The 12,021-nt window shown below is 43.2% G+C and overlaps 1 protein-coding gene across 3 annotated transcripts in view; it reads right to left on the bottom strand.

The window, feature by feature from the left end:
* AQR (aquarius intron-binding spliceosomal factor) overlaps positions 1-12,021 on the bottom strand; it is a 2,539,865-nt gene that overhangs the window by 2,061,430 nt on the left and 466,414 nt on the right. For all 3 annotated transcript variants that reach the window (XM_044073871.1, XM_044073874.1, XM_044073872.1), the window contains exon 12: positions 6,013-6,129. In XM_044073871.1, coding sequence (XP_043929806.1) covers positions 6,013-6,129 — 117 coding nt within the window. The remainder of the gene's footprint in view (positions 1-6,012; positions 6,130-12,021) is intronic.

Here is a 12,021-nt window from a genome sequence, read left to right as displayed (position 1 = left end):
CCTTCATCTTCCTCTCTTAAAACCCTCTTTTGCGCTGTTTTGCACGTTTTTGAGCATAGCGCAACAATGGGCAGCACCGCCTAATTGGGTTTAAACTATTCCTAGCTCCACAAAGTCTGCTCTTCACTTTCTCCCTTAGAACTGCTCTATCTCTCAATTTAAACACCATATTCTCATTCTAAGGCCCTTCACTGGTCCAATTAAGTAATCCTACAAGTTAGCACTATTAAACCATAAGCACTACTTACTCTTATACTCTCTACGATTGCCCTGTCCTCTATTGGTCCGTCTTAAATTCAGTTTCCCTGTTACTCTAGCATGTCCAAAGGTCAGTCAATGGTTTCCTCTCCAGTCCAGCTGGTGAATCTGGGAATTTTGAGGCAATGTTACAACTGTCTCATGTACACGGACAACCCTCTCATCCTCCAAACAGGTTCAAATATATGTGAGAGATGCAACTATTTAACCAAACTGGAGGTTGAGCTCTCTCATCTCAAAACTGGTGTAACCAGTCAGGAGGAGAAGGTAACCTCACACAACACAATTCCAGTATCACATAGTCCCACCACATCAGCGAACCAAAGACATAAATACACAAAAACATACTCGGAGGCTCTAAATAAAAATCTACCTAAGCAACAGAGACCTCCAAAGCAGACATCCAAGCAAATGCTACCTCAAAACAAAACACACACAACACATAACCCACAAAGTCAGTGTGCCAAGCAGCCAACAGCCCTTAAGGCTGAATAACACACCTGATACTCTTGTTATAGGTGACTCTATTGTCAGACACACTGACGTCCCACTCACCAGGCTGAATAAAGAGAAGGTCACGGTGAGCTGCCTGTCGGGTGCTAGGATCCGACACATAACGCAAGCACTCAGGTCACTCCAAAGCAAATACAAATATGACTCAGTCATTGTACATGCTGGTATGAATGACCTGAGACGCACCTCCCTGGACTACATGAAAAGAGACATAGAGGAGCTCTCTGATCATGTAGCCCAGGCTGGTATGACTCTGACCTTGAGCAGCATCTTACCCTCACCTAGAATGATGCCACAGTACAAAGACAAAATGATCGATTTTAACAATTGGCTAAAATTTTGGTGTCATTCAAAGGGGATCCAGTGTCTGTCAGCCTGGGATGACATGCTCGACAAGCCACGTTGCTTCGCTAGGGACGGCTTGCACCTGTCACCACTGGGCTTTGGATATTGGCAAAGGCTCTTGCCACCCCATAGTGCCTTTTTCAGGCAAGGCTCAAAAGTCAAACCCACCCCCATAGACAGCACAAGGAACAAGAAACTAAGGATAATGCTGCTAAACGCCAGAAGTCTTAACCTCAAGATGCACGCACTCAAAGCTTTCCTCAGTATGGAGAACATCGATATCTGTGCAGTGACAGAAACCTGGTTCAAGGCTCCAGAGAGCACCCCAGCACTACCAGGCTATACCTTGTATCATGCTTTTCGGCCCCAAAACCCGGACCGAACCACAAAAGGAGGGGGAGTTTCCATATTTATCAAGGATATCCACACCTCCAGGTTAATGGCATTGCACGAAGTATCGGAGACCATCCATGTGCAACTAACAGTGGGCAAGACTGCTTTTCAGTTTATAGCATCCTACAGACCACCCTCTCAAAGTCAGGAATCCCATTCGGCTTTCCTGAAAACATTGGAGAACATGAAGATCTCTCCGAACACCATTATATTGGGCAACTTCAACTACCCAAACATGGACTGGGAGCACTACTCAAGCCCCAGCACCTTAGCCCAAAGATTCCTGGAAATTATAAACTCAAATGCTATGGAACAACTAGTCACCACTCCCACAAGAGGGGACAACATACTAGACCTGATCATTACCAACATGGGGACTCTATGCTCCACACCAGAAGTATATCCCTCATTGGTAAGATCAGACCATAAATTAATTTCACTGGATGTCCACATTCCGACCCCACCCCCAGCCCAGAAAACCACAGTGAAAAACTTCTCAAAAGCGAACTTCTCACTTCTCAAAACTGAAGTGGAATCCTTCAAGGAACCAGGGCCAGGAATGCATGGATCATGCTATCCCAAACAAAACCAAGACCCAATCATCCAAAGGCAGGCGTCCAGTCTGGTGGACCCCTGCCATAAATAAACTGTACAACAGAAGGAGGAAGCTACTACATGATAGAGCAAAATCCCTAATAGGGAAGGCATCTCTGATCAGTACTAGCAAAAAATTATGATCCCTCATAAAATCCTTCAAACAAACACCTCCAATGCTCCAATACTCCAAAATAGCTTAAAATACAAAAACCGGAACACAAACACTAAACTGTTGGATGAAATTCTTTAATTCTGGTACCTCGGCCTTCGCCTTCTCCTCATAAAATCCCCCAAGGCCAGCTTCAAGAGAAAAATTGCACAGGACACCAAAGACAATCATAAGGCTTTTTTCAGTTATGTTTGAAACCTGGGATGCAACTCCCAGACTTGTTCTGAGTTGATTCTAAACGACAAAAAATACACTGAACCCACAGACATCGCCAATATCCTGGCAGACAGGTTCAGTGCAAACTTCTCCACCCCAAAGAGCAAGTATCTATCCCAGCAGAGGGCTGCCTCCCAAACATCTCAGATGCTCAGGTGAAGGCTGCCCTCTCCAAAGCAAAAAACACTGCTTCCATAGGACCAGATGGCGTCCCAGGTTGCGTCCTACATGAACTACAAGAGGAACTAATCCCTCAAATAAAACAGCTATACAATCTCAGCCTCACTACAGGATATGTGCCCACAGAATGGCGTACAGCAACAGTGGTCCCACTCCACAAAGGTGGAGCCTCTACGGACCCTGGAAACTATCGCCCCATAAGCCTGATTATCTTAGTCTGCAAGGCTATGGAGAGGATCATCATGGAGCTCATAAACAAAGACATTGGGGACCTACAGACACTAGATCCTACCCAGTTCGGCTTTGTCAAGGGCAGATCCTGCCTTTTGAACCTGGTTGACTTCTTTGAAACAGTCACCAAAGCCATAGATGAAGGGAAGGTAGTCCACACAGCCTATCTGGACCTTGCAAAGGCATTTGACACAATACCCCACTCGGGCATCATAGATAAGCTATCCAGCTTAAATATAAATCCCTATGTCACAAGATGGGTCGCAAACTGTCTCAAAGACAGAACCCACAGAGTGAGAGTTGCTGGAGCCATGTCAGACGCGAAACCGGTCACAAGTGGCGTCTCACAGGGTTCTGTCCTGGGACCACTCTTGTTTGGTATATACTTTTCCGAGGTACAGGCAAACGTGGGAGGACTATGGCTCACCAAGTTCGCAGACGACTGCAAACTGGGCGCCATAATCAACTTTCCAGCTGACACAAACATCCTTCACAAAGGTCTCACAGAGAAATATAACTGGTACCAGTGCCATGGTTTAAAGCTAAATGCCACAAGTACAGAGAAAGTTATTAGGGACCTGGGGACCCAAGTTGATAGCAATCTCTCCTTTGAAAACCACATTGCCAAAGTGGTTAAAAAGACCTTCTACATAGCCCACCTCATCACGAAGGGTTTCACATCTAGATCAAGAGAGGCAATCGTGCCCCTTTATTCATCCCTCATCAGGCCCATCACAGAATACAATGCCCCTTTTGGGATGTACCTTAACCGACACCTGCAGCAATTAGAAAGACCCCAAAAGTATCTCACCAAGAGGATCAAGGGTCTCAAACAGATGCCATATGCTGCTCGGTTAAAAAAACTCCAGCTCTACTCAGTTGCATACCGCCTACTTCGAGGCGATCTATGCCTGACATACAAAGCTATGTCAAATCCAGAATTAATGGACATGCTCCACCTCAGTAAATCTAAATCCCTTAGAGCCACATGCTCAAGGGACTTGAACCTCAGCACAGAAATAAACAGAATTTGCTGGAGGGACAGGTTCATAACCCAGAGGCTCCCTTCGCTCTGGAATAGAATTCCAGTTCATGTGAGGCAGAGCACCTCACTGAATCTCTTCAAGAAGAATCTTGATAAGTGGATGGGGGATCGTAGGTTTGTCCCAGGGATTACTCCCGTGTCACTATTAGACAGAGGCACAGTAAACTAAACCTTAAAAAGGGCACAGTATACTCAAATCAAGGGGTGGTGTAAGCCATACAGAATCGGGCTAGGCTTATAATTGCCCCAGGGCAGATAGCCTAGATTGAACCTATAAAAATGCTATTTAACCTTAGCCTTACTACAGGATATGTACCTGATCACTGGCGTACAGCAACAGTGGTCCCACTCCACAAAGGGGGTACCTCTACAGACCCTGGGAACTACCACCCCATAAGCTTAACCAGCCTGGTCTGCAAAGCTATGGAAAGAATCATTATGGAACTCATAAACAGAGACATAGGGGACCTACAGACACTTGACCCCACCCAGTTCGGCTTTGTAAAGGGCAGATCCTGCCTTTTGAACCTGGTTGACTTTTTCAAAACAGTCACTAGAGCCATTGATGAGGGCAAAGCAGTCCATACAGCCTACCTGGACTTGGCTAAGGCCTTCGACACAATACCCCACTCAGGCATCATAGATAAGCTCAACAGCTTAAACGTAAACCCCTATGTCACTAGATGGGTTGCAAACTGGCTAAAGGACAGAACCCATAAAGTTAAAATCGCTGGAGCAATGTCAGACTCAAAGCCAGTCACAAGTGGTGTCCCACAGGGATCTGTCCTGGGACCCCTCTTGTTTGGCATTTATTTCTCAGATGTTAAAGCAAACATGGGAGGGTTGTGGCTGACAAAGTTCGCAGATGACTGCAAACTAGGCGCCATAGTCGATACACCAGCGGACACATACATCCTACAAAAAGGCCTCATAGAAACGGACAACTGGTGCCGGAGTCAAGGCCTTAAACTAAATGCCAAAAAATGTATAGTCACCCCCTTTGGGAAAAACAAAGTACCCACAAATTATCACATAGACAGCAACCCACTGAGTACGGAAAAAGTAATCAGAGACCTAGGGACCCAAGTAGACAGCGACCTCTCATTTGACACCCACGTTGCCAAAGTGGTTAGAAAAACATTCTACCTTGCACACCTCATCATGAAGGGATTCACATCCAGATCCAAGGATGTCATTGTACCCCTATACTCCTCCCTCATCAGACCCTTGATTGAGTACAATGCCCCATTTGGTATGTACCTCACCCGGCATTTGCAACAGCTGGAGAGACCACAAAAGTACCTCACCAAGAGGATCAAGGGTCTCCAACATATGTCTTATTCTGCCAGACTAAAGAAACTCCAGCTCTATTCAGTAGCATACCGCCTGCTCAGAGGTGATCTACAACGTAGAAGGACCGTACAAGGCCATGTCCAATCAGGAACTGATGGACATGCTCCACCTCAAAAAATCCAAATCCATCAGGACCACGAGAGCTAAAGACTTAAACCTCGGCACAAGTATGAATAGGACATGCTGGAGGGATAGATTCATAACCCAGAGGCTTCCCATGCTTTGGAACAAGATCCCAGTTCATGTTAGGCAGAGCCCCTAACTGACTCTCTTCAAGAGAAATCTTGATGAGTGGATGGGAGATCGTAAGTTTACCCCAGGGGTCACATCTGTGTCACTACTAGACAGGGGCACAGTAAAATAATTCTGTTATATAAGGGGACCTTCATTGTGTCACTACTAGACAGAGGCACAGTATTCTAAATCTATTCTGTGCATTTTTGTACCATTTCATGGGGTGGCGAAAGCCACATCACTATGGCTAGGCTTACAAATGCCCCAGGGCAGATAGCCTAGTACTAAACTATGAAACTATGAAACTACCCTGGTAAATTATATCGAGCAAGTTTACTACAGCAAATGACCAAAGATTAATTTATAACAACCACAAGGAGTACTGCTAATGTTCAAATAACAGTTCTACTATGCCAGCTACAAACACTAGAGAGATGTAACAGTAACAAGGTATGCCTTAAAGCATTTAATATCTTACCTGAGAAAAAAGATGACCTTCCTTCTCCCACTGAACAAGATTAGATAGGTAACAATGAACCACAATGTGGGAGTCATCTAATACTGTATTAAACCAACGACGGGTAGGAAGTAAAGCCTGTAAGTTTTAAAAACAATTCATTAAAAATATGCAGTAAATTCAAAGAATAAAATGCAATCTGAAACAGACACTCATTTTTAACAGACTTTTTTTCATTACTGGTGGAGGGAAACAAGTACTGTATTTGGAAACAGCATGAATTTGGTTAAAATACATTTTGTTATAGATACACATGCAAGTAATTCTTACATGGCAAGGTGGTGGAGCTATGAATTTTAAAATGGGCTTGCAAAAAAGTGAAAAACTTCTGCTTCTAAATATCATGTTTAGGCAAACCAATATGTATGTATGTATGTGTCTATATATCTATACAAGCGTCTGATAAAATGTATATGGCAGATTACACAGCATAAGCAAATTAAATCTGAAAAACATATGAGGATGCTACAGTGTTGACAGAAGGCAATATGTATTGATTAGGCTGGTCACTGACCTGGTTTTATGAGGCTACTTTGAAACAAGTTAAAATACACACTACTGGGCCTTCTCATTTTACTTTTTAACTAATATAAATCAAACATCAGAAGTGTACATAGTTAAAGTGGCTATAACTGCTTGGCATAGCAGCAGTTTATAGAGTAAAATGACAGAGCTCTGTGTTGGAAAGGGCAATGAATGAATATTTAACTGGCAAGAACCGTGCATGTGTGGTGTGTGTGTGTGTGGGGGGGGGTGACTAAATATTTACTTTAGTTTGATAACTAGGTAAGTGCACTGGTCAACAGATCCATTTCATCCACAACCTGGGCATCATGACAGAAGACACACACGGAAAATTAATTATACACAGACTAAAGAATATACAGAGTTCTACACAGTGCAGCAACAAAGTGAAAGCAGTACATTTATTTTTTTAACTAGGTGGGTAAGCTTGTCATTGATTTAGCTTTGCAAGGCCACTGTGCATTTCTGGAACAAAGAAAATATATATTACTTTGATCATTTGTTGTATTTGCATGTGCTGTAAATCAAACATTTAGTTCCTAGACAAAGTGGTTGTAACTGGTGGACATAGTGGAAGTCTCTGATGAATTCTGTCCACTTTTTGATCATCTGACCACTGTTTTACAGTCAGTGATTTGATTTTACAGGTACACTGTGAATCTGTGTAATACAAGATAAAAAATACATTACTATGGCCACTCATGTGTTTGATTTCAGTTACATGACATAAAATATTTGGTGTATACAGTTAAGAGGGTATAAATGGTACATACTGTGTTGAGCTTATGGTTGAAAGTGACCTCTACTGTCATTTGACAATTGTAAAACAAACATCTGAGACGCATGGGGTCAGAGTGGCAATAACTGGCAGATATGATGAAAGTAGGTGGATAAGAGTGACTTACTCCTGTTATTTGACAGCCACTGATCTGGCTTTTCAAAACTACTTTATATTTGTGTAAAACAACTTAAATGCATCAAGGAGGCCAACTTTTTATGTTACATAATTCTGATGCACCTCATATTTTATTTTATATAATTGAAAACAGACATTTACATTGTACATAGTTACATGGCTATAACTAGGCAGCAAGGTGGCAGTTTGTGAATTAAAATGACTGGCCCCAGCTGTTGCTTGGCCACAAAAAAAAGAGACAAGGAAGAGCTCTTGGATCATGTGGCCCAGGCAGGTATGACCCTAGCCATGAGTAGCATCCTGCCTTCGCCCAGAATGATACCACAGTATAAGGACAAAATGATTGACTTCAACAATTGGCTAAGCTTCTGGTGTCATTCAAAGGGGATCCAGTATCTGTCTGCCTGGGAAGACATGATCGACAAACCACGATGCTTTGCCAGAGATGGTCTGCACCTGTCACCCCTGGGATTCAGGTTACTGGCTAAAGCTCTTGCCACCCCTATAGTGCCTTTTTAGGCAAGGTTCAAAGGACAAAACCACCACCGTAACAGATACAAGCATGCAAAATCTGAAGGTAATGCTACTCAATGCTAGAAGTCTAAACCCCAAAATGAACTCTCTCGAGGCACTCCTAAAAACGGAGAACATTGATATATGTGCAGTAACTGAGACCTGGTTAACGGCTCCAGAGAGCACCCCTGCAATACCAGGCTACAACTCTTACCACACTTTTCGGCCACAAAACCAAGACCGAAACACTAAAGGTGGAGGAGTGTCCATATTCACCAAGGATATTCACACCTCCAGGCTAGTTGCCCAACACAATGCATCTGAAATTCTCCAGGTGCAACTAACACTAGGTAAGACTGCAATCCAAATTGTAGCTTGCTACAGATCCCGCACCATGCCCCAAGATTCTCACTACACCTTTCTAAACATACTGGAAAATATTAAGATACAACCAAACACCCTAATACTGGGTGATTTCAACTACCCTGCCATTAACTGGGAAAACTACTCGGGTACCAACTCATTTTCCCAACGGTTCTTGAAATTCATAAATTCCAACACCCTGGATCAACTAATCCATTGTCCCACCAGGGGCTCCAATATCCTAGACCTGGTCATTACCAACATGGGAGATAGATGCTCCACACCAGTGGTCACCCCCTCATTGGTCAGGCCTGACCATAAGCAAACCACCCTTGACATCCACATCCCACCCCCACCCCCCAGTAAGGAAACCTCCTTAAAAAACTTCTCCAAAGCCAACTTCATGCTACTGAAGTCAGAAGTGACAAACTTCACAACACTCATGCAGACGGGATCTGAAAGTTCGACTGCAGAATCCTACACTAAGGCACTGTACGAGCACATCCATTCGTGCATGAATCGTGCCATCCCAAATAGAACCAAGATGCTCTTCCCCAAAAAAGAAGCCAATCTGGTGGTCCCCTGCTATAAACAAACTATACAACAGAAGGAAGAAACTGTTGCAGAAAAGAGGAAAATCCCAGGATGCAAAAAAACTCCCTCACCAGCCTCAGTAAAAAGCTGAGATCCCTCATAAAAATCCTCAAAAGCTAGTTACGAAAATAAAATTGCCAAAGATTCCAAAGACAACCGCAAGGCATTCTATAGTTTTGTCAAGAATCTAAATGGCAACGCTCGGATCTGCTCTGAGCTACAACAGAATGGCATTAAATATACTGATCCCAAGGATATTGCCAATATCCTGGCAGATCAATTTAGTGCCAACTTCACCCCCTAAAGGGCCTATCTCAATACCAAAAGATTGCCAAATTCTGGTAATCACGGCCACACAGGTAGAAACCACACTCTCCAAAGCTAAGAATACAGCATCCATGGGACCAGATGACATCCCGGGCTGTGTACTACATGAACTACAAAATGAACTGGCACCTCACCTAAGTGTCATGTTTAATCATAGCCTCACCTCAGGCTTCATGCCCACTGAGTGGCGCACAGCTACAATTATCCCACTCCACAAGGGGGGATCCGCCTTGGATCCCGGGAACTACCGTCCCATCAGTCTGACAAGCCTGATCTGTAAGGGCACGGAACGCATTATCATGGAACTTATAAACAAAGACATTGGCAACCTTCAAACACTTGATCCCACCCAGTTTGGGTTTGTGAAGGGCCAGTCTTGTCTCCTGAATCTGATTGACTTCTTTGAATCAGTCTCCAGAGCTGTGGATGAGGGTAAGGCGGTCCACACAGCCTATCTGGTCCTCACCAAGGCCTTTGACACCATCCCCCACTCTGGAATCATAGATAAACTTACTAAGCTAGGCATAAATCCCTACGTCACTCGATGGGTTGCCAACTGGCTTACTGACAGAACCCAGACTGTAAAAGTAGCCGACTCCAAATCCATCTCCAGACAAGTGGAGTACCTCAGGGTTCAGTCCTGGGACCACTCTTGTTTGGCATCTACTTCTCTGAAGTACAGGCCAACACTAAGGGACTCTGGCTAACAAAGTTTGCAGATGACTGCAAACTGGGAGCCATTAATGAATCCCCAAATGATGTGGATATTCTACAAAAGGGTCTTACAGAAACAGATGCCTGGTGCCAGAGCCATGGGCTCAAGCTTAATGCCAAGAAATGTACAGTTATCCCCTTTGGAAAAAAACATGTACCCATGAATTACCACATAGGTGGCAGTACACTAAACATCGAAAGTGTAATGAGAGACTTAGGGACACAAGTGGACAGTGGTCTCACTTTCGATAACCACATCGCCACAACAGTCAGGAAATCTTTCTATGTGGCACACCTCATCACTAAGGGCTTTTCATCCAGAAAAAAGGAGGTCATTGTCCCACTGTACTCATCCCTCATTAGACCCATTATAGAGTATAATGCCCCATTTGGTATGTACCTCACAAGACATCTGCAACAGCTGGAAAGGCCACAGAAATACCTCACTAAAAGAATCACAGGCCTAAAGCAGATGCCATATGCTGACTGTCTAAAAAACTCCAGCTATACTCTGTGGCATATCGTCTACTCAGAGGCGATCTCTGCTTAACATACAAGGCCATGTCAAACCTTGAATTGTTGGACATGCTCCACTTAAAGAAATCCCAATCCCTCAGAGCCACATGCTCCAGGGATCTAAACCTTGTCATCACAATGAACAAAACATGCTGGAGGGATAGGTTCCTGACCCAGAGACTCCCCATACTCTGGAATAGACTGCCCATACATGTCAAGCAGAGCGCCTCCTTGGCCCTCTTCAAAAGGAACCTTGATGATTGGATGGGAGATGGGAAATTCACCCCGGGGATTATGTCAGTCGCCCTGCTAGACAGGGGTCCAGAGAAGTAAATATTGTGGGAAGAAATATCCAGGGAATTATTATGGCTAGGCTTGTATAGGCCCTAGGGCCGATAGCCTAGTACCAACCTATGAACTAGTCTCTGATTGGGATTTTCAAGGTTATTGAGCATCTGTGAGTAACAATTTGAAATAAATAACTAGGCCCATTATTTGTTTGTATTTCAAACAACTAAGACATGCATAATCTAAGTGACTATAATTGCTGGGTACTGTGGCAAGCTGTGTATGAAAGGTTTGACCCCAGCTTTCGTTTGTTGGGTTGCTTAATTAGTTATTAACAGTCACTGATTGGACTTTTGTAGGCTACTGCATGTTGGTAAGACACAAATTACACCATATTTTGTTACTGTAACCACATTTGTTAATGTCTGTTATGTACTTCGCAGATAAAGATTCTAGTTGTTTACTGATGTACTATGTTCTTCATCTGTAAATATGTTTGTAATTAATTGCTATGTTAATCAAATTGTTAATCGTTATGTAATCCAATGTAACTATTGTCTGTTTATTTTAACTGTGGAGCTTTTCTCCCCGGGCCTCCGCTGAAAATGGACCTATGTCCAGTCGGACACCCCCAGTCAACAAATGTAAATAAATAAATAAAATAAATAATTTTTATAAACTTTTTTTTATTTAATCACAAGCATTCCAGGCAGATATAGTCAATTAAATGGCTACAACTGTTTTGAATGAAGCTAATCTGTGGATGGAATAGCCTGACCTTTTTTTTTTTTTGTAGTAGGTAGGTAGGACATGTTGGGATAGGAAGACTTGCACATTAAACATTTGTATTTGCTTTACGCAGCTCCCATGTTACTTTTGTTTCTTACAACACGTGGTCCTTTCCTATAGCAATCCCTCTTATCAGTTCTGACAGAAGATGGCAAATGGCCAATCAGCTACCTGCTACAAAAAGCATATGGTTCTTTCCTACAAAAGCAATTTGTTTTCTTTCTTGCAAAGGTCACTTCTTAGTAAGTTCATTATAGTACATTAAGGTAGAATAACAGGCCTGAAAATACAGAGTCATACTTTGTCTTCATGTATCAGGGAAAGACAGTTCAGTAGAAAGGAAAAGATAATCTTGCTGGCTAAGCATGAGATGTCCAGAAATAACAATTTCAAGGGGAAGCTAAAGAATGTTTCATTCTCAAGGG

The sequence above is a fragment of the Protopterus annectens genome, chromosome 6.part0, assembly GCF_019279795.1.
Source record: "Protopterus annectens isolate FY-2018-M chromosome 6.part0, PAN1.0, whole genome shotgun sequence".
NCBI lineage: Eukaryota > Metazoa > Chordata > Ceratodontiformes > Protopteridae > Protopterus > Protopterus annectens.
The sequence above is the reverse complement of the archived record's forward strand: the minus strand, read 5'-3'. Positions and strand labels throughout refer to the sequence as shown.